Below are 20,571 nucleotides of genomic sequence, written 5' to 3'. Positions count from 1 at the left end.
AGGCAGGTGGATCACCTGAGGTCAGGAATTCGAGACCAGCCTGGCCAACATGATGAAACCCTTCTACTAAAAATACAAAAAAATTAGCTGGGAGGGGTGGCAAATGCCTGTAGTCCCAGTTACTCCAGAGACTGAAGCAGGAGAATCGCTTGAACACAGGAGACAGAGGTTGCAGTGAGCCGATATCGTGCCACTGCACTCCAGCCTGGGAGACAGAGACAGACTCCACCTCAAAAAAAAAAAAACAAAAAACTGATGCTAATTTTGAAACAATACCACTTACATTTATGCACACAATTGGTTGAATTTAGCATTAAGAAATTTAAATCCTACTTAAGTTGTTTCCTTATTGAGGAGAACCAAATCACTGCAGTCGATTAGTAGTGTCAAAATTGCTCATCCTTTCTATCAAAATCCGCCACAGATCACTAAGGGGTGGAGAGCCATTATAATTTCTCATTATCCAGCTCACTGCCAACCAAAAAAGATAGTATGAAAATTACAATTAAATTACATGGCTCTGAACTGAATCTATCAATGTTCTAGTCATCACTGTATTAAGTGAAATCACAGGAACATCTAGGGCCAAAGGAAGAGCAAAATTTAAAAGATTATTTCATATCAGAGTCAGGGATATCAATAATTTTATGTGAGAAAATTTGCATTTGTTTTTTCCTACTTGAGGAAGGAACAGTTAATTATACAGCTTACAAAGCCCCCACTTACTTAAAAAGTTAACATGTTTTTATTTTCCTTAAGCCAATTGCTCATATCAAACAGAATCAGGAGAGCTCATTTTTAGACATTAGAAACATTAATTCTAAGCATCCAGATTATGAACCATCTTTTCTTTCAAATGCTTATGTTCTGTGATGTGAGGAAAACATCTCAAGACAATTTATTTTATTTTTAAAAATTAAAAAAAAATAATTAAGGATCATTATTATGAGGGCAAAGCAGTGTTGCTGAAAATATAATTTTACTCAGAATCGCTAGGGCAGTTTAGGAGGCTAAGCCTAGGAATTTGCAGGAAAACCCCTCTTCTTTTGTGCACGTATGTGTATTTGTGTGTATGTTTATTTTCATTTGCAGAGTGGCTGAAGACAGTAAAAAGAACATGAACTTTAAAACAATTTGTTAGATTTATGTTTCAATCAGAGATTTGCCATTAACATGTTAGAGTACATTGTAAAATCATTTTATTTGAAGGAAAACACTTCTGAACTGCTTCCTTCCTCCCTACTTTCTTCTACTTGTCTGACCCCATCTCTTTTTATGTTACATATTTATGTGTTCTACTGATATATTAATAAGAACATTTTATATTTGAATGGTATGAGTTACATTCTGGAAGTAATTAAATTTAAATTCTAGGGGCTATGTTGTGTCTCCATTTTCTGTTCTGTTAACAGTGTGTTGGCCTAGTGCCAAAGCCAACAAATTCTGATCTAAGAATTATGTTGTATCTTGTAGAGCAGTCAACTTGTAATATTATTTTTCTTGAGTTTTGTCTTTTTCTGTGTGGCAGTGGTGAAATAGGGACTTCTAAACCTGTGGAGAAGTGAGAGCTCTGAATTTGGAGAGGACATGGGGAAGAATCAATCTTCAACAGATAATCTTTAAGTGCAGACCCAGGAATATCAGATCTGAAGTGGCACCATCTTTTCTGTCTTCCTGACAAACTTCATCAACCCAAAAAGTTCCAGTTGCAAAGATCCAAGAAAACTCATTAAAGATCACTTTGGAATCACTTTGTTGTAACAAAATTGATTCATAGTGACTCTCTAATATTTGTGTAAAATCTGCTAAAGAAAAGTAACTAGAAAATTCACACAACATCAGTGGTTACAGCTATACTAAAATGAAACTTTGTATGCTAATTATCTTCAAGGGTCATTCTAAAATAAAAGAGCTTGTTAGGCCACTGTAAATATAAAGAGATATGGCTGGGTGTGGTGGCGCACGCCTGTAATCCTAGCACTTTGGGAGGCCGAGGCAGGTGGATCACCTGAGGTCAGGAGTTAAAGACCAGTTTCACCAACATGGTGAAACCCTGTCTCTACTAAAAATACAAAAATTAGCCAGGCATGGTGGCGCACGCCTGTAATCCCAGCTACTCGGGAGGCTGAGAAAGGAGAATTGCTTGAACCTGAGAGGTGGAGGTTGCAATGAGCCAAGATCATACCACTGCACTCCATGTTGCACGATGGGAGTGAGACTCCATCTCAAAAAAAAAAAAGTTTATAAAGATACAATCAAAAATCTATATGGATAATTCTAAGCTTAAAATAACTAGAATTATAGCTTAAGTATTATGAAATGTACTTAGGCAATTTAAAAAGTTACACCAAAAATCTATAGCATATAAAAAGTAATGGGTACACATAAAAAAATTTAAGACGAATATTTTAATAAGATAATTTGGTTATTACTCACTGTAGTAAAACACTCGCCTTTTTCCTTTTCCATTGTATATGCCAATCACAATCTTGATCATTTATATTAATGAAACTCCCTTTTAAATAAGTTAACTTAAAGGAAGAACAGAAGTGGTATTGCTTCAATAGTGGTAGATTTTCACAAACTAGACACCTTATTTTCTTTTGAACTTGGCAATATAACCTAATAAGGCAGAATTAATTTCTGTTAAAATACTTATTCTCAATATTTATGTATAAACCATGCTTGTCAGCTTTCAAATTTCAACATAAAATTTAAGTGTTTAATGAAATGATGGTTAACATGTTTAAAAAAATATTTAATGGAGAAGTGAACTATTTGGTGAGATTTTACCCTGGCAACAAATGCTCTGTTTTTTTTATATCTATCTATCTATCTATCTATCTATCTATACATATACACATTTCCTAACCATATGAATTTTATTTCCTTATTCTGAATATATTTGTAGTTTTACTTCTGTTTATGTACCCAATTCCTTATTATTATTTTGTTTCTTCTCAATATCAAGATGGTACATATTTTGAGAAATGCTTACTTTATTTTTATGATTATTTCTTCAAATGTTTTAACAAGAAGCACAGAGATTTAGAGTATTTTTAATAGTATGTGCAGAAGTTACATCATTTAAAAAACCTTCGCTAGAAAGCAGAATAACTTGAATATTCATTCTAATAATTAGACTAGGTAAAAATCTGAGAAAGAGTTAATTACAATGTGATAGAGGGTAGAAAGAAGAGAAAAATCCACTTAAGAGTTCAAATACATGTGAATTCAACTACTTTAAGAGAAACAAAACAAATAAGCCTAGGGAAGTTGTTAGAGTCTAAAAAACCCTAGAGTTAATCTCTTTTGGGAACATGAGGAGGTATACAGAACTGCAGGCTTCTAAACATAAGTAGGAAAAAAAAAAAAAAGATTATTACCAATAATTAAAGGTGCCAGATCAAAATGGTAATAAATCAGTAATTAATTTTTGACTGGTGGAATTATGTTTACTAAATAAAATGGCTTCAATTTTGACTGTACTAACTATAAATGTAATGAATTATAATAATTATAAATGGTATAAATGCATTCTACAATGTGATTATTTTCTGTATTTTAGTATATAGTATAAAATGAAATTATTGGGTTACATAAAGTACTTTTGTTATATTTTTTAATTCATTGTTTTTACCTAATAAAATTTCCTCCTCTATGTTCCTAAGTTAAATTGTCTGTATATTACTTTTATTTATACTGCATTTTTTCAATTTGGCCACTTAAAAAATTATTAGTTTGAAAATTATCAACTCCTTCCATTCTCTAATACCACAATAATAAAGTATCTGATATAGCTAAGTATGATGTTCTCAAGTAGCTTAAGATGTGCACAAAGAGAATTAGCCAAATTTCTTATTGCCAGATCCTGATTTCTTTCAGTATAGAAGAATGATCTGTCACTCAGCCTGGAAAGTAGTGGCAAGATGATAACTCACTATAACCTTAGATTCCTGGGCTCCAGGGGATCCTCTCATCTTAGCTACCCTAGTAGCTAGGACTATAGGTGCCCACCACAATGCCTGCTAATTTTTAAATTTTTTTGTAGAGATGGGGTCTCCCTATGTTGCCCAGGTTGGTCTTGAACTCCTGGGCTCAAGTGATCCTCCTGCCTTGGTCTCCCAAGTGCTGGGATTGTGGGTATGAGCCACTGCATCTGGTCTGGGTTTCCTTCTAACTACACACAGAAATAATTACTTATAAATCTCCACTGAAAGTGTTCAGCTCTTTCAGAGAGGGTTAATTCATTTTTCAAATAACAAACACAATTTACTATTCAGAGAAATAACTTCTTCGCCAGTATAATTCGTTTTATTTTTTCAGTTTAAGAATTAAGTAAGTATTAACAATTAACTGCATATTGAGTCTGATTCTCCAAGTAAAGGACAGCCTCACTTCTTCCAGATTATTTCAGTCTATTTCACAATGGTCTATGTTAGCATTAAAAGCTGAAGTAGGTGCAATTTGTCTGCTACTGTCACAGATTAACTTCTCTTCTGGAAAAAGTCTTCCAGGTTCAGGTTTCTTAACCTTCTATACCATGTGTGGAAGTGTCTTACCCCAGCCTACTGTGTATCTACAGCTTAACTGTAACTTCAGGACTGAGTTTTTTAAGATTCAAAGAAACAAATGGCAAGTTTTTTCCTGTAGTTATAGGTGAAGAAACACTTTAGGACAGAGCACTTTATAAGAATTATAAAAAGGCAGTATTTACAGAGATCTTAAAGATAATCATTAGTTGAATTTCAGTTTGCCTTTAAGGTCTTCAGATTAGAGGCTGTTACTCCATCTTTTCTTCAGGCCAATATTATCTCCTCAGGATAATTTACAACCCTTGTGAAGGTTGTGCCTGGGTGGAGATTGAGAGGATTTTACGAAAAATCCACAAGTTCGGAGTTTTCTTTCCCTAGTAATTCTGCAAAAATTTATTATTGCTCAGTCTCCTGAGGGCAAGGTCTAATACCCAGGCACATAGTTTTAGGCCATATCTTACTCACCTTTGTATCTCTAGTACAAATCTTTTCAGATATGAATTTGTTTTAACTTTCGGTCTCTGCAGTGTCATTTAGTACAGAAATATAAGAGGTAGGCAGAGTATCTTCCTACTATAAAGAAAAAAAATGAAGTTATTATTTTCAGGTTTTTTGTTAAATAATGTGTCTCAGGTCACTTTTAATAAATACTGAGCTAGTGATTTACTACTGCTTTCCAGGCATTCTTCTGGGTGCTAAGAATTAATTATGGAGGATTTGACATATGTTAAAACTCTTATTTTTCCACCATTTAATCTGCAGAGCCTTAGTCTTTGGATTTGAAGAACACTTTGAAACACCCTAGCATTTATAATCACCAAAGAGAGAGTTCACTTGTTGAAAATCAGAAATAATTTCTATGTAAGACTAATAAACTTTGTTTCAACTGTTGATATGGTTTGCCTGTGACCCCACCCAAATCTCCCCTTGAATTGTAGTTCCCATAATTCCCATGTGTTGTGGGAGGGACCTCGTGAAAGATAATTGAATCACAGGGGCAGTTTCTCCCATACCATTCTACTGGTAGTAAGAGCAGATGGTTTTATAAAGGGAAATCCCTTTCACTTGGTTCTCATTCTTCTCATTCTCTCTTGCTTGCTGACATATAACTTGTGGTAGTAAGATCTCATGGTTTTATAAGGGGAAACTCCTTTGGCTTGGTTCTCATTCTCTTTTGCCTGCTACCATGTAAGATGTGCCTTCTGCCATGATTGTGAGACTTCTCCAGCCATGTGGAACTGTGAGTCCATTAAACCTCTTTTTCTCTTGTAAATTACCCAGTCTCAGGAGTCTTTGTCAGCAGCATGAAAATGGACTAATACAGCTGTTAATATCAAGTTCTCAAAATCAATTGTAAAAGTACAGTAAGGAAACTTAGAAAAATTACTGATAGTGCTACCTTATAGATAACCAATTTTTATGCATTTTAAATCTCTATAAGATTATCCTACATATAAGATACAAGTTTCATATATTTTATTCACTTAATTATACCAAGAACATTTTCCTGTGTTGTTAAAAATCTTGTAAACCCTTTTTTACGGCTGCATAAGAAATCATCATATGAATGTACTATAATTTAGTTAATCTCTTATTTTGGATATTTAAACCATTTCCTTTCTATTATTGTTAACATAAATAATACTACCTGCATTTCCTATTACTTCCTTAGAATAAATCCCATGATGAGTAATGCTAAATGAAAGGCATGAGCATATTTAATATAAAGAAAAAATATTGGCCAGGTGCGATGGCTCACTATTGTAATCCCAGCACTTTGGTAGGCTGAGGCTGCTCGATAGCTTGAGCTCAGGAGTTCCAGACTAGCCTGGCCAACATGGCAAAACCCCATCTCTACAAAAATATAAAAATTAGCCGGGCATGTTGGTACATGCCTATAGTCCAAATCACTCTGGAGGCTGAGGTGGGAGGATTGCTTGTGCAAGCTGTGAGTCTGCCACTGCATTCCAGCCTGGGTGATAGAGCAAGTCCCTGTCTCTTAAAACAAACATAAAAACCTTCAAAATACAAATACAGTGTCTTTTTTGGGAAAAGCTTAAGATGCCACAACTACGGAACATATAAAACATCAATTTACTAGTTGAAAAGTAAGAGCAGAAAAAAATACACATGGCTAATGAAAATACAGGTATAATTGCTACTGTGGTTTCAGAAAGCTGTGTCAAAGATGAATGTGGTGGTCAGATTGCAAGATGTGTTTGTAATAACTGTGCACAGAGGTAGCACAGTCACTGTGCAAAAGAAACTATTCCTCTGAAGCTCTAATTCTAGTGTTTCTGTATGAGAACTCTGGCCTGCTTGCTCTTTTGCAATCTTGGTTTGCTTGAGGTAAGTGTGTGAGGGCTGACTGAATACAAGAGATCTAAAGAATTTGCTTTTCTCACATTCTTTGTTTCAGTTGTAGTTGAGACTGTATCTCTAAGTCATATATCATCAGTTATACAAAGAATTTGCATTGCTTACAGCCCACAAACTTCCTCTTTTCTTTAAAAAGAAAAGAAAACTCAGGCCTGTAATCCCAGCACTTTGGGAAGCCGAGATGGGCCACCACTTGAAGCCAGGGGTTAGAGATCAGCCTGGCAAACATGATGAAACCCTGTCTCTACCAAAAATACAAAAATTAGACGGGCATGCTGGTGCATATAAGTAATCCCAGCTATTCTGGAGGCTGTGGCATGAGAATCTCTTGAACTCAGGAGGCAGAGGTTGCAGCGAGCCACTGCACTTAGCCTGGGTGACAAAACAAGATTCCATCTCAAAAAACAAACATTGGCCAGGCGAGGTAGTTCATGCCTGTAATCCTAGCACTTTGGGAGGCCGAGGTGGGCGGATCACGAGGTCCAGAGATGGAGACCATCCTGGCCAACATAGTGAAACCCCATCTCTACTAAAAATACAAAAATTAGCTGGGTGTGGTGGCCTGCGCCTGTAGTCCCAGCTACTCAGGAGGCTGAGGCAGGAGAATTGCTTGAACCCAGGAGGCAGAGGTTGCAGTGAGCCGAGATTGTGCCACTGCACTCCAGCCTGGCGCCTGGCAACAGAATGAGACTGTCTCAAAAAAACAAAAAAAACAAACATCCCTCCCAACTACACAAAAGACAAGAATTTTGAAGAATAAAATCAAGAGATCTGTACTCACAATTCATGACACCTTCAATTAGAAAAGTCTGGGTTTTATCCTTGTTTTTCTAATATTTTTTCTTTTTTTTTTGAGACAGGATTCTCTCTCTGTCGCCTAGGCTGAAGTGCAGTGGTGCAGTCTCAGTTCACTGCAACCTCCGTCTCCCAGGTTCAAGCAATTCTCTGCCTCAGCCTCCCAGGTAGCTGGGATTACAGGTGCTTGCCATCACACCTGACTAAAATTTTTGTATTTTCAGCAGAGATAGGGCTTTACCATCTTGGCCAGGCTGGTCTTGAATTCCTGACCTCGTGATCCACCCATCTTGGCCTCCCAAAGTGCTGGGATTATAGGTGTGAGCCACCACGCCAGCCTTCCTAATATTTTCTTTCTTTTTTTTTTTTTTTTTTGAGACAGAGTCTTGCTTCGTTGCCAGGTGCCAGGCTGGAGTGCAGTGGCACAATCTCGGCTCACTGCAACCTCCACCTCCCGGGTTCAGTTCTCCTGCCTCAGCCTCCAGAGTAACTGGGACTATTGGCACATGCCACCATGCCCAGCTAATTTTTGTATTTTTAGTAGAGACGGGGTTTCACCATGTTGGTCAGGATGGTCTCGATCTCTAGACCTCGTGATCCGCCCACCTCGTCCTCCCAAAGTGCTGGGATTACAGGCCTCAGCTACCGCGCCTGGCCCCTAATATTTTCTTTAAAAGGTCTCCTTTTTCAAAATTTTCTCAATATCATGGAAAACAAGATGGGAATTATGGTTAAAAATAGCACTAACTGAAGAAATTAACCAATTAATAGCAAATTATGTTCTTAAAAACTGGAAATGATATAGTTCACTAGGTAAAATAATCTTAAATGTTCATTGACTTACTTTATAGAATTCTGTCAACATTACTTTTTGGTCACAGATAACTTTTCAGTTTGACAAAAGCTTTTTTCCAAGTCCAGGCTCGTGGCAGTGGCTCACTCTTGTAATCCTAGCACTTTGGGAGGCCAAGGTGCGTGGATTGCCTGAGCTCAGCAGTTCGAGACCAGCTTCGGGAACACGGTGAAAAACCGTCTCTGTTGAAAATACAAAAAATTAGCCGGGACTGGCGGCGGGCGCCTGTAATCCCAGCTACTCGGGGAAGCGGAGGCAGGACAATCACTTGAACTCAGGAGGTGGAGGTTGCAGTGAGCCGAGATCGTGCCACTTCAGCCTGGAGCAAGACTCTGTCTCAAAACAAAACAATACAAAACAAACAAACAAAAAAACTTCTCTCCTGCACCATTTCACACAACTTTTACATGGGCTCCACATTACTAGCCTGCTTTAAAGGACTGCCCAAAGCCTCAGGAAAAAGACCATGTGGTACAAAAAGCTCTGAAATGTATCCTATCCACCTGAAGAGCCTATTTCTTGCCTGTATCCCTTCCTTTCAGTGACACTATTTTCTGTACAGAAGTCCTAGTTCTCTCTCATCTTCGCCCATACACTATCTATGTAAAGAATGACTTTCCTACTCTGCTGGCAAACGTCAGCTCCCAGCTCAGGCATGCCACCTCTTCCAGGCAGCCCCCAGCAACACACTTTTCCCTCAGCCTGGGTGTGCCCCTCTGTGTTCCACGGTGCTTTTCTTTCAGCGCTTCTCCCGAATTATGTTTACTGTTTTATTAGACTCTCCACCTCTGAAGGCCAGCCCATTTCATTTGGCTTTTTACTGCCACGTAGTAGGTAGGTTACTGTTCAAGCTTTATGAAAACGCTTCCCCAAGCCTCCCCACACACATTATGTGAAGTGATAACTGTCTTTGCTTCCTCCTGGAGCCCTTTTATTTTAGAGACGGAGTCTCGCTCTGTCCCCCAGGCTGGAGTGCAGTGGCGCGGTCTCTATTCACTGCAACCTCGGCCTCCGGTAGCTGAGACTACGTGTCACCACGCCAGGCTAATTTATGTATTTTTAGTAGGGATGGGGTTCACCATGTTAGCCAGGCTTGTCTCGAACTCCTGACCTCAAGCGATCCGCCCGCCTCGGTCTCCCAAAGTGCTGGGATTACACGCGTGAGCCTCTGCGCCTGTCCAGGAGCCTATTTATTTGGGAACCTACTTCTACAGATAATCACCTGGTGCCAGAGTATTTTCCAGACCTTCCTCACATACCTGTGAAACAGGAGGAAGTGAATCGTGCTGCTTTTCATCTACCGTCTTCGCAGGGTTTATGCCTCCAATATTAACCTCAGCACAGCCAAAGAAAATCATTCCATTCCATTGAGCGGAGTCAGAAACATGACTACTTCACGAACACAACGCGCTTGTGTGCCGGGGTGACCTTAACTGAGTGACTTTATGGTGTTTCAACGAGTGGGTTTTGACTGATTGATTATATTATGGGTTTTCCAGTCAAGAACTCAAAGCAGTGGATAGAACACTTGCGACCTAAAATAAGCAATAGAATGAACAGGAAGGAGAAACTAGAAAGTTTAAAGCGGCAGGACAAGCAGGAAAAAGGAAGAGGCTGGGAGGGTTTAAATGCAGGCTCCTAGGAGGACGAGTCGCTGCCACTCCCTGGTCTGCGGTCCAGCCAGCCGCCCTCACGTGGCGCGGGAAAACGGTCAGCCTCATCCCGGGCTCAGGTTCTCTCCCCCCACCTGCCAAGTCCAGCTAATTTTTGTATTTTTAGAGACGGGTTTTATTGGCCAGGATGGTCTCGATCTCTTGACCTCGTGTTTTGTATTTTTAGAGACGGGGGTTTCACCGCACTGGCCAGGATGGTCCCGATCTCTTGACCTCGTGATCCGCCCGCCTCGGCCTCCCAAAGTGCTGGGATTACAGGCTCGGCCTACCGCGCAGGGCCCCCGCCAGGCAGTTTTAATCGAGTGCTCACAACCACCGAGACACCGCGAAGCACGCACTGTAAAATTCCAGGAGGCCGACCGCCGGTTTACACAATATTTTCTTTTCTTTTCTCCCTGCACAAGGGAGCCGCCCTCACCCTTCAAGCCACGCCAACTCCCCATTCCCTCTGCTTGGACGGCGCGGGGGAAAACAGGCTGCTAAAGCCGTATTTCTTCGGTGCAACCAACTCAGAATAAGTTCCTCCGCCCCTGCGTGATCAATGAGTCGGTACACCTGGCACTGAACTGCAGTTAAAGCCTTAGGACTTGAGCTAACCCTCCCAGCCGCTCTCCTCACCCGGCTCCCCTTACACGCCACCTCCCGATGCCACGCCCCAGTCCGCGTTGCTCATTGGCCGCGAGACCTGCCAATCCGAACACGTCGACTAGAGCAAAGACCGCGAAAAAGCGCGTACACCTGGCTCCGGGAGCGCGCGCCTAACGTCCGCAAGGAGCCGGGGGCGCGCGAAGTGCCGCGGCTCAGCGGCCGGGAGTCTGGGAGGAGCCTCATTTACATAACGGCCGCCCCTCTGTCTCCTGGCGCGGGCGGAGTCCCGCCCCTCGTCCAGCTTGAAATCTGTTGGGCCACCGGCTAGTCACTCCGACCCAGCCAAGCCCGCGGTGGGGCTGGAAGAGTTTGTGAGGGCGGTCCCGGGAGCGGATTGGGTCTGGGAGTTCGCGGAGGCGGCTATAAGGACCGGGAACCGGGCACCGGGAGTGGGGAGTTGTTGGTAGTGCTCGGTGTGCGGCGACCGTTAGCTGACGCCGCGGGGTGCGTCTCCCTGGTTTTCCCGTCCTAACATCGCTCGCCTTTCAGTCAGGATGTCTGCCCGCGGCCCGGCTATCGGCATCGACCTGGGCACCACCTACTCGTGCGTGGGGGTCTTCCAACATGGCAAGGTGGAGATCATCGCCAACGACCAGGGCAACCGCACCACCCCCAGCTACGTGGCCTTCACGGACACCGAGCGCCTCATCGGCGACGCCGCCAAGAACCAGGTGGCCATGAACCCCACCAACACCATCTTCGACGCCAAGAGGCTGATCGGACGGAAGTTCGAGGACGCCACCGTGCAGTCGGACATGAAACACTGGCCGTTCCGGGTAGTGAGCGAGGGAGGCAAGCCCAAAGTGCAAGTGGAGTACAAGGGGGAGACCAAGACCTTCTTCCCGGAGGAGATATCCTCCATGGTCCTCACGAAGATGAAGGAGATCGCGGAAGCCTACCTGGGGGGCAAGGTGCACAGCGCGGTCATCACGGTCCCGGCCTATTTCAACGACTCGCAGCGCCAGGCCACCAAGGACGCGGGCACCATCACCGGGCTCAACGTGCTGCGAATCATCAATGAGCCCACGGCGGCGGCCATAGCCTACGGCCTCGACAAGAAGGGCTGTGCGGGCGGCGAGAAGAACGTGCTCATCTTTGACCTGGGCGGCGGCACCTTCGACGTGTCTATTCTGACCATCGAGGATGGCATCTTCGAGGTGAAGTCCACGGCCGGCGACACCCACCTGGGCGGCGAGGACTTCGACAACCGCATGGTGAGCCACCTGGCGGAGGAGTTCAAGCGCAAGCACAAGAAGGACATTGGGCCCAACAAGCGCGCCGTGAGGCGGCTGCGCACCGCCTGCGAGCGAGCCAAACGCACCCTGAGCTCGTCCACGCAGGCAAGCATCGAGATCGACTCGCTCTACGAGGGCGTGGACTTCTACACGTCCATCACCCGCGCCCGCTTCGAAGAGCTCAATGCCGACCTCTTCCGCGGGACCCTGGAGCCGGTGGAGAAAGCGCTGCGCGACGCCAAGCTGGACAAGGGCCAGATCCAGGAGATTGTGCTGGTGGGCGGCTCCACTCGTATCCCCAAGATCCAGAAGCTGCTGCAGGATTTCTTCAACGGCAAGGAGCTGAACAAGAGCATCAACCCCGACGAGGCGGTGGCCTATGGCGCTGCGGTGCAGGCGGCCATCCTCATCGGTGACAAATCGGAGAACGTGCAGGACCTGCTGCTACTCGACGTGACCCCGCTGTCACTGGGTATCGAGACAGCTGGCGGTGTCATGACCCCACTCATCAAGAGGAACACCACAATCCCCACCAAGCAGACGCAGACCTTCACCACCTACTCAGACAACCAGAGCAGCGTGCTGGTGCAGGTATATGAGGGCGAACGGGCCATGACCAAGGACAATAACCTGCTGGGCAAGTTCGACCTGACCGGGATTCCCCCTGCTCCCCGCGGGGTCCCCCAGATCGAGGTTACCTTCGACATCGACGCCAACGGCATTCTTAACGTTACCGCCGCCGACAAGAGCACCGGTAAGGAAAACAAAATCACCATTACCAACGACAAAGGTCGTCTGAGCAAGGACGACATTGACCGGATGGTGCAGGAGGCGGAGCGGTACAAGTCGGAGGATGAGGCGAATCGCGACCGAGTCGCGGCCAAAAACGCCGTGGAGTCCTATACCTACAACATCAAGCAGACGGTGGAAGACGAGAAACTGAGGGGCAAGATTAGCGAGCAGGACAAAAACAAGATCCTCGACAAGTGTCAGGAGGTGATCAACTGGCTCGACCGAAACCAGATGGCAGAAAAAGATGAGTTTGAACACAAGCAGAAAGAGCTCGAAAGAATTTGCAACCCCATCATCAGCAAACTTTACCAAGGCGGTCCTGGCGGCGGCGGCGGCAGCAGCGGAGGTTCAGGAGCCTCCGGGGGACCGACCATCGAAGAAGTGGACTAAGCTTGCACTCAAGTCAGCGTAAACCTCTTTGCCTTTCTCTTTGTTTTCTTTTTTCTTTTTTTGTTTCTTTGAAATGTCCTTGTGCCAAGTATGAGATCTATTACTGGAAGTCTTTAGATTGGTGTATGCAAATGGAGGTGCAACAACTTAGGTTAATTATAAAAGGTTAGTTACAAAGTTTGGTTTTTAAAAACATTATTTGAGGTTTCTCTTTAATGCATTTTGTGTGTTTGCTGACTTGAGCATTTTTGATTAGTTGGTGCATGGAGATTTGATTGAGATGAGAAACCTGAAGTTTGCACACCTGTTCTATAGAAGCTTGGAAACAATAAAATATAGAGGAGCTTGAATTGTTTATTTTTATGTGCTATTTTAAACTGAACATTGCAGTAATGTTAAGGACAGGTATCCTTTTGGAAACAAATGCACAAATGCAAATTTAAAGTAAAGCTGAAATTGATCTCAAAATTACTGTCTTGGAGTTTTCAATTTTCCTTCCTTTATATTTTCCCACATTAGTCTTTAAGATATTAGTATGATGTGAAATTTATCTAACCAATCTTGTTTAATTCCCAGATGAGGGTGCTGCCTTGAATTCAACAACTTAAGGGGAGAAGAATCTGGGTAAACTTCACCCACCCTTAAATACAGAAACCTGAGTGGGAGTCTTCCTAGTGTACCCAAACTCTCCTACAACTTAAGTGTGCAAATGAAAATTCATCTGAATATTCCAGGAAAACATGAGCTATAGTCTGGGGTTAAGTATAAAATATGTCTTTAACAAAAGCTGGGCAGAAGTTGTCTTATAATTGCCAAAGGAATTATGGAAACAAGTTACTTTTAGTGACATACAGTAGCCTGAAACAAGAGACAGCAGGCGAGTTTTCAAGTGACTTAATATTGAGTATACATTTAGTCAAACTTGTTTTAATTTTCTAGTAAAACAGCTCAACTTCTGAGCTTATGGCAAATTCTAGTAGCATGTTTCCAGCAGAATTACTTGGGTAGGGAAACAGATATATATATATATATATATATTTTTTTTTTTTTTTTTCTGATTTGGGAATCATAATGCTTTTGCAATACTTGCTTTAAATCACTACAATAGATTTCTTTTTTAAAAGGCAGACTGTACTAGTCTTGTATTTTGTTAATATACAGCTTGTCCATTTTCCTTCATATCCAATTTGAGATTGTTATAGATAGGAATATTGTAGCCCTTTGGTGATACACGATCCTGGACTTAAGCTTTAAAATTCACATCGTTTGGAGAAAGGAATTCATTTTTATTTTTTAGTGAAATGACCTGTTTACTCCTTTCTTATTCTCTTTAAGAAGAACTTGTGAGAAATTCAGTAAAACCAATAGGAAAACGCATAGTGAACCTAATGTTTCTATTGCACATAGACATTTTGATATCTTTCCAAATGATATAGGTTTGTTTCATGTTGCTCATAATAGTTATGAAAGCTGTATCTTCAATTTAGTAGTGGACTCATCTATGTCATGCAGAGAGATTAATTTTATGAATAACACTATGAGTAATAATTTTAAAACTAGGTAAGAAGTTAGCCTAAGAATACTGGCCTTTGGTAACGACCCTTTCACACAAGAGTTGACTCTTAAGTACAGATAAGATTTTTTTTTTTCCTTTTTAGCAAGCTTCATTTGGGGAGGGGGAGGAAGATAAATAGGCAACAGTGAAACTGCTTTAAAATAAACATCTTTTTTTTTTTTTTTTTTTTTAAAGAAAACTGCTTTTCATACTCTGAAATGCTGTAGATAATTCCAATTTATCAGTGCAGGAGTCACATTGGTGGAAATTTTTCAGCAATGACCATTTAAGGATGTTTCATGGACTACAGGCATAAATATTTGACAAACTACTATGGTAGTACAAAATCAGGTTAATTGTAGCTTTACAGTGATGTTTACTGTGAGCTTTATCAAGATAATACCCATTCTGTTCCCTTTTTATTAGTTCTTTTTTTAAAAAGTTGAAAGTGTTCATTCCTTGCTCTAACTTCAGAATATAATGGAGTCCTTCTGTAAGTACAGTTTGGTGTAAGTATGACTCATTTTAGACCTCACTTAAGGGATTAGTTTCTAAAGTATTCAAAAATGACCATTAGTAGTCTTTGATCCTATGGCCTGGCCTCCGGTAACTTCCTATAATACTAACATCAATCTGGGTAGATATTTCATTTTCTATTATTTTGAGAAGTAATTTGTAAAACTCCTACCATTCTTGAGAGTGTTTCTTATTTAATTTTCTCTTTTCAAATTTACCTAGATTTGTATATTCCTAAAATAAAACCACCAAAGTAGCCATTCACTTTCCAAGGGTCAGTTGAAACTGGTAACTTGATAACTCCTGGAACTCCTTAGCAGATGTTAGATGAGCCATAGTCAAATAACAGTGGAAAAAGTACTTGATGTTAGGATGGGGCTAAATTACAGTTTAACGAATAACTAGTATCACTTGAACTAAGTAGTGGGTTATGTTCGGGACTAGTGGTCATGACTAAAGCAAATTCAGTATGTATATATACATATATACAGAATGTTAAGGGATGGAAGAATTACATTTCTCCAACAGGCATTTATCTGAAATTCTTATCTGAATGTTTAATTAATATAATTGTCCCTGTTTTGAGGAAACAAATCTAGACACCTGCCAAATGACACAACCAGTTGTCTACAGTATTTGAGATGTGAAATTTCAAAAAAAACTCACTTGAAATTTTTTATAGTATTGATATGTAAAATGAAAATGCATTAAAACTTGTATGTTTGGAAATATTACTGCAATTTACACATGTAAATTTAACATGCACAGTGTGATATTTATGTTACCCATTCAATATGTCATGGAGACTTAATGAGAATTTTTTTATGTATAATCTTGAATACAACCTGGCCATAGAGATGAAATCAGAAAATCTATTTTTATGACTTTCCAATAGTAGACCTATAACATATTCTTACTTTAAACTGAATGTAGTTTATAAAAGTTGTGTTGTGAGGCATGCTCCTCTTGCTTTTGAATACGATTTAAACTGAAGTTTAAAAATATCTCATATCTGGCCCAGTCTTATGCCTATAATCCCAACACTTAGGGAGGCCGAGGCTGGCAGATCACAAAGTGAGGAGATTGAGACCATCCTGGCTAACACGGTGAAACCCTGTCTCAACTAAAAATACAACAACAACAAAAAAAATTAGCTGGGTGTGGTGGCGGGTGCCTGCAGTCCCAGCTACTTGGGTGGCTGAGGCAGGAGAAACACTTGAACCGGGAGGCGGAGGTTGCAATGAGCATAGATTGTGCCACTGTACAGATCAAGACTCCATCTCAAAAACAAACAAACAAAACCCTTCACATCCATATGTCACAATTGTTAAGGGAATATATATGTTTAGATTTATACACCGGAATATTCAGTTGTATAATGTATAAATAGGTGTGAATAAACTTCTGAATTAGTTACAGAATTAGAAACTAGATGCAGAATTTTATTCCTTGAGGAAAATTTTGGATCTTCAGAAAAAGCTTCATTTTTTTTGTTTGTTTGTTGTTTTTGAGACACAGTCTCACTCTGTTGCCCAGGTTGGAATGCAGTGGGGCCTTCTTGGCTCACTGCAATCTCTGCAATTCTCCTGCCTCAGCCCTCTGAGTAGCTGGGATTACAGGCATGCACCACCATACCCAGCTAATTTTTGTATTTTTAGTAGAGATGGTTTCACCATGTTGGCCAGGCTGGGCTCGAACTCCTGACCTCAGGTGATCCACCCACCTTGGCCTCCCAAAGTGCTGGTACTACAAGTTTAAGCCACTGTGCCTGGCAAAAGCCCAGTATTCTTTTTTTTTTTTTTTTTTTGAGACAGCCTTGCTCTGTCACCCAGGCTGGAGTGTAATGGCGTCATGGCTCATTGCAACCTTTGCCTCCTAAGTTCAAGTGATTCTCCTGCCTCAGCCTCCTGTATGGCTGGGGCTATGTAGTAGAACTATGTAGTAGAGATGGTGTTTCCTCATGTTGACCAGGCTGGTCTGGAACTCCTGATCTCAAGTGATCTGCCTGCCTTGTATTCCCAAAGTGCTGGCCTGAGCCCCACGCCAGGCCCCAGTATTTATTCTTCATATAATTGTTTTGTTTTGTTTGAGACAGAGTCTCTCTTTGTTGCCCAGGCTGGAGTTCAGTGGAATAATCTTAGCTCACTGCAACCTCCACCTACTGAGTTCAAATGATTCTCCTGCCTCTGCCTTCAGAGTTGTTGGGATTATGGGCGTCTGCCACCATGCCCGGATAATTTTTGTATTTTTAGTAGAGACAGGGTTTCACTGTGTTGGCCAGTCTGGTCTCGAACTCGTGACCTCCGATCATCCACCCACCTCAGCCTCCCAAAGTGCTAGAATTACAGGCCTGAGCCATCGCACTGGCCTTGATACAGCTTTTGAAATGGAAATATTTTAGGGTATATGCATTTCTGAAATTTATTAGGGTGATGGTTAATGTTAAAATATCTTTTTTTTTTTTTTTTTTTTTTTGAGACAGAGTTTCGCTCTTGTTACCCAGGCCGGAGTGCAATGGCACCATCTTGGCTCACCGCAACCTCCGCCTCCTGGGTTCAGGCAATTCTCCTGCCTCAGCCTCCTGAGTAGCTGGGATTACAGGCATGCGCCACCATGCCCAGCTAATTTTTTTGTAGTTTTTTTAGTAGAGACGGGGTTTCACCATGTTGACCAGGATGGTCTCGATCTCTTGACCTCGTGATCCACCCGCCTCAGCCTCCCAAAGTGCTGGGATTACAGGCGTGAGCCACCGCGCCCAGCTAAAATATCTTTCCCTTAGAATAAACCAAGATGTCATAGGCCCTTTCTTCCACCCCTTTCAGTGTTGATTAGGTTGTCTGTGAATTGAAGAGTTAGTAAATAAGCAATCAAAAATGGAGCTGCCAGCTGGGTGCTGTGGCTCATGCCTGTAATTCCAGCACTTTGGGAGGCCAAGGCAGGCAGATCACTGAGGTCAGGAGTTCGAGACCAGCCTGGCCAGCATGGTGAAACCCTTTCTCCACTACAAACGCAAAAATCAGCCAGGCTTGGTGGTGCACCCCTGTAGTCCCAGCTATTCAGGAGGCTGAGGTGGGAGAAGCCCTTGAGCCTGGGAGGTAGAGGTTGCAGTGAGCAGAGGTTACACTACTGCACTCCAGCCTGGGTGACAGAGTGAGACCATGTCTCAAAAGAAATAAACAGGAGCTGCCATCTCCAGGTGTATAGTGTCACGAAAAACAATAAGTTTTAAAAAATGAAGTTGCTAATTCAAAATTTTGCATTACTGTTTTCTTTTGTGGTAATTTTTTTTTTTTTTTTTTTTTTTTTTTTGGGACGGAGTTTCGCTCTTGTTACCCAGGCTGGAGTGCAATGGCGCGATCTCGGCTCACCGCAACCTCCGCCTCCTGGGTTCAGGCAATTCTCCTGCCTCAGCCTCCTGAGTCGCTGGGATTACAGGCACGCGCCACCATGCCCAGCTAATTTTTTGTATTTTTAGTAGAGACGGGGTTTCACCGTGTTGACCAGGATGGTCTCGATCTCTTGACCTCGTGATCCACCCGCCTCGGCCTCCCAAAGTGCTGGGATTACAGGCTTGAGCCACCGCGCCCGGCCCGGTAAGTTAATTTTTTAAGGTAGAATTATAACATTATAAAAATCTTTCCAGGCCAGGTGCAGTGGCTCATACCTGTCATCCCAGCACTTTGGGAAGCCAAGGTGGGCAGATCACAAGGTCAGGAGTTTGAGATCAGCCTGACCAACATGGTGAAACCCCATCTCTACTAAAAATACAAAATTTAGCTGGGCAGTGGGGCCTTCTCGGCTGCAGTGGCATGCGCTTGTAGTCCTGTAGTCTCAGCTACTCAGGAGGCTGAGGCAGGAGAATGGCTTGAACCTGGGAGGCGGAGGTTGCAGTGATGCGAGATCATACCACTGCACTCCAGCCTGGGTGACAAAGGGAGACTCCATCTCAAAACACACACACACACACACACACACACACACACACACACACACACAACGAAATCTGTTTATTATGACCTTTTTTATAGTATTAGCATGCATTATATTCAATTAATGTCTTGGACCTAAAATCTGGGACCAGCAATTCTATATTACACGCTCTTAGATCTCTTAGACAGCTATATGACCTTGAGTTTCTCTTAATTAGGCAAAAAAAAAAAAATTATTCACAGGACACTTGCAGTTATCAAATATTTTGAAGATACCTTCATCCCTAGTTAAACATCATCAATTGTGGGTTTTTTCTTTAAAGGGAAAATTATATTTCCAGTTTTGGTTGTGAGTTTCTAATGTCATTTAAAAAGAAACCTAACTGGTGAAAAATCTAGCCTGGGAAATGGGTGGGTCACTTTTTAGAATAAGTACTGTCATGATTTTGAAATGTAAAAACAATCTTTTCTTCTTCCTTTTGTTTGAGGTAAGGTTATAGAGAAGCATAAGATTGTCCTCTTCACAGTTACTGAAGCTTTCTTTTAAATATTACATCCCTCTATCAATGTGAAATAACTTCTGTAATTTTTAAGTAGATATTGTTTTGGTCTCTCAACTCTTATTTTTACCTAAGTTTTGTTTATTAGACAGCCTAAGTTTATTCTGTGATGAGATATATAGATCTCAAGTTTTCTATCAGCACTTCTCCACACATTATTGGGATGAATTGAAGAGGTTTACTGACCCCTAGTGTGGTCTTCCCAATAATGATTGTGAAGTGATTGGATGCCATCCAGATTCCTTGGTCTTTCTTCATCTTTTCTGGAGCTTCTTCTCATTATTTCCCTGTCCTGTCCACCCCAAGTTATGTTCACTACTAGGTGAAAAGCTCTTGGCATATGGGATATTCTCAAGTGTGTCATCTTGTAGTAAGAAGGCCTTGTCTGCAGCCAGTAAATAGGTGGGTTTCCATATATCTGGACCAACTGAAAAGGTGCCAGAATGGACTCAAGTGAGCAGAACATGAATCTAGATAATTACTATTTTATTGCTGTAGCCAGTAATTGTGTATTACCCAGTAGTGAGACTGGGAGGGCGGGAATAGAAGAAGCAGTGGGAAGCCTATTGACTTAATTTAAAAGTTTATGGGAGTATATACCCACTACTTATGAGCCTTTCATCCCATTAAGCTGTGGTGATACAAAAGAATATACTAGGCATTCCCAATCATGTTGCATCATCTAGCATTGCTCACTCCGAGCTGGGAGGA

General features: G+C 41.9%; 2 protein-coding genes across 2 annotated transcripts in view; both read left to right on the top strand.

Moving 5' to 3' along the window:
- The window catches only part of ZBTB1 (zinc finger and BTB domain containing 1), a 28,198-nt gene extending 26,300 nt beyond the window's left edge, over positions 1-1,898 (top strand). The window contains exon 3 of the mRNA XM_032246088.1: positions 1,529-1,898. Coding sequence (XP_032101979.1) covers positions 1,529-1,565 — 37 coding nt within the window. The 3' untranslated portion in view covers positions 1,566-1,898. The remainder of the gene's footprint in view (positions 1-1,528) is intronic.
- Positions 1,899-11,007: 9,109 nt separating this feature from the next.
- Positions 11,008-13,768, top strand: HSPA2 (heat shock protein family A (Hsp70) member 2). Its single transcript, XM_032245895.1, has one exon. It carries the CDS (start codon positions 11,378-11,380, stop codon positions 13,298-13,300), a length of 1,923 nt encoding a protein of 640 aa, XP_032101786.1. The 5' UTR covers positions 11,008-11,377; the 3' UTR covers positions 13,301-13,768.
- Positions 13,769-20,571: the final 6,803 nt, after the last annotated feature.

This window comes from Sapajus apella, unplaced genomic scaffold (assembly GCF_009761245.1).
Source record: "Sapajus apella isolate SASKATOON/1434 unplaced genomic scaffold, GSC_monkey_1.0 scaffold59, whole genome shotgun sequence".
Taxonomy (NCBI): domain Eukaryota; kingdom Metazoa; phylum Chordata; class Mammalia; order Primates; family Cebidae; genus Sapajus; species Sapajus apella.
Note: the sequence above shows the minus strand (reverse complement) of the source record. Positions and strands in the feature narration are given on the sequence as shown.

Excerpts from the sequence above, each read along its gene's own strand:
- HSPA2 (XM_032245895.1), top strand. The coding sequence starts at position 11,378 with ATGTCTGCCCGCGGCCCGGCTATCGGCATCGACCTGGGCACCACCTAC.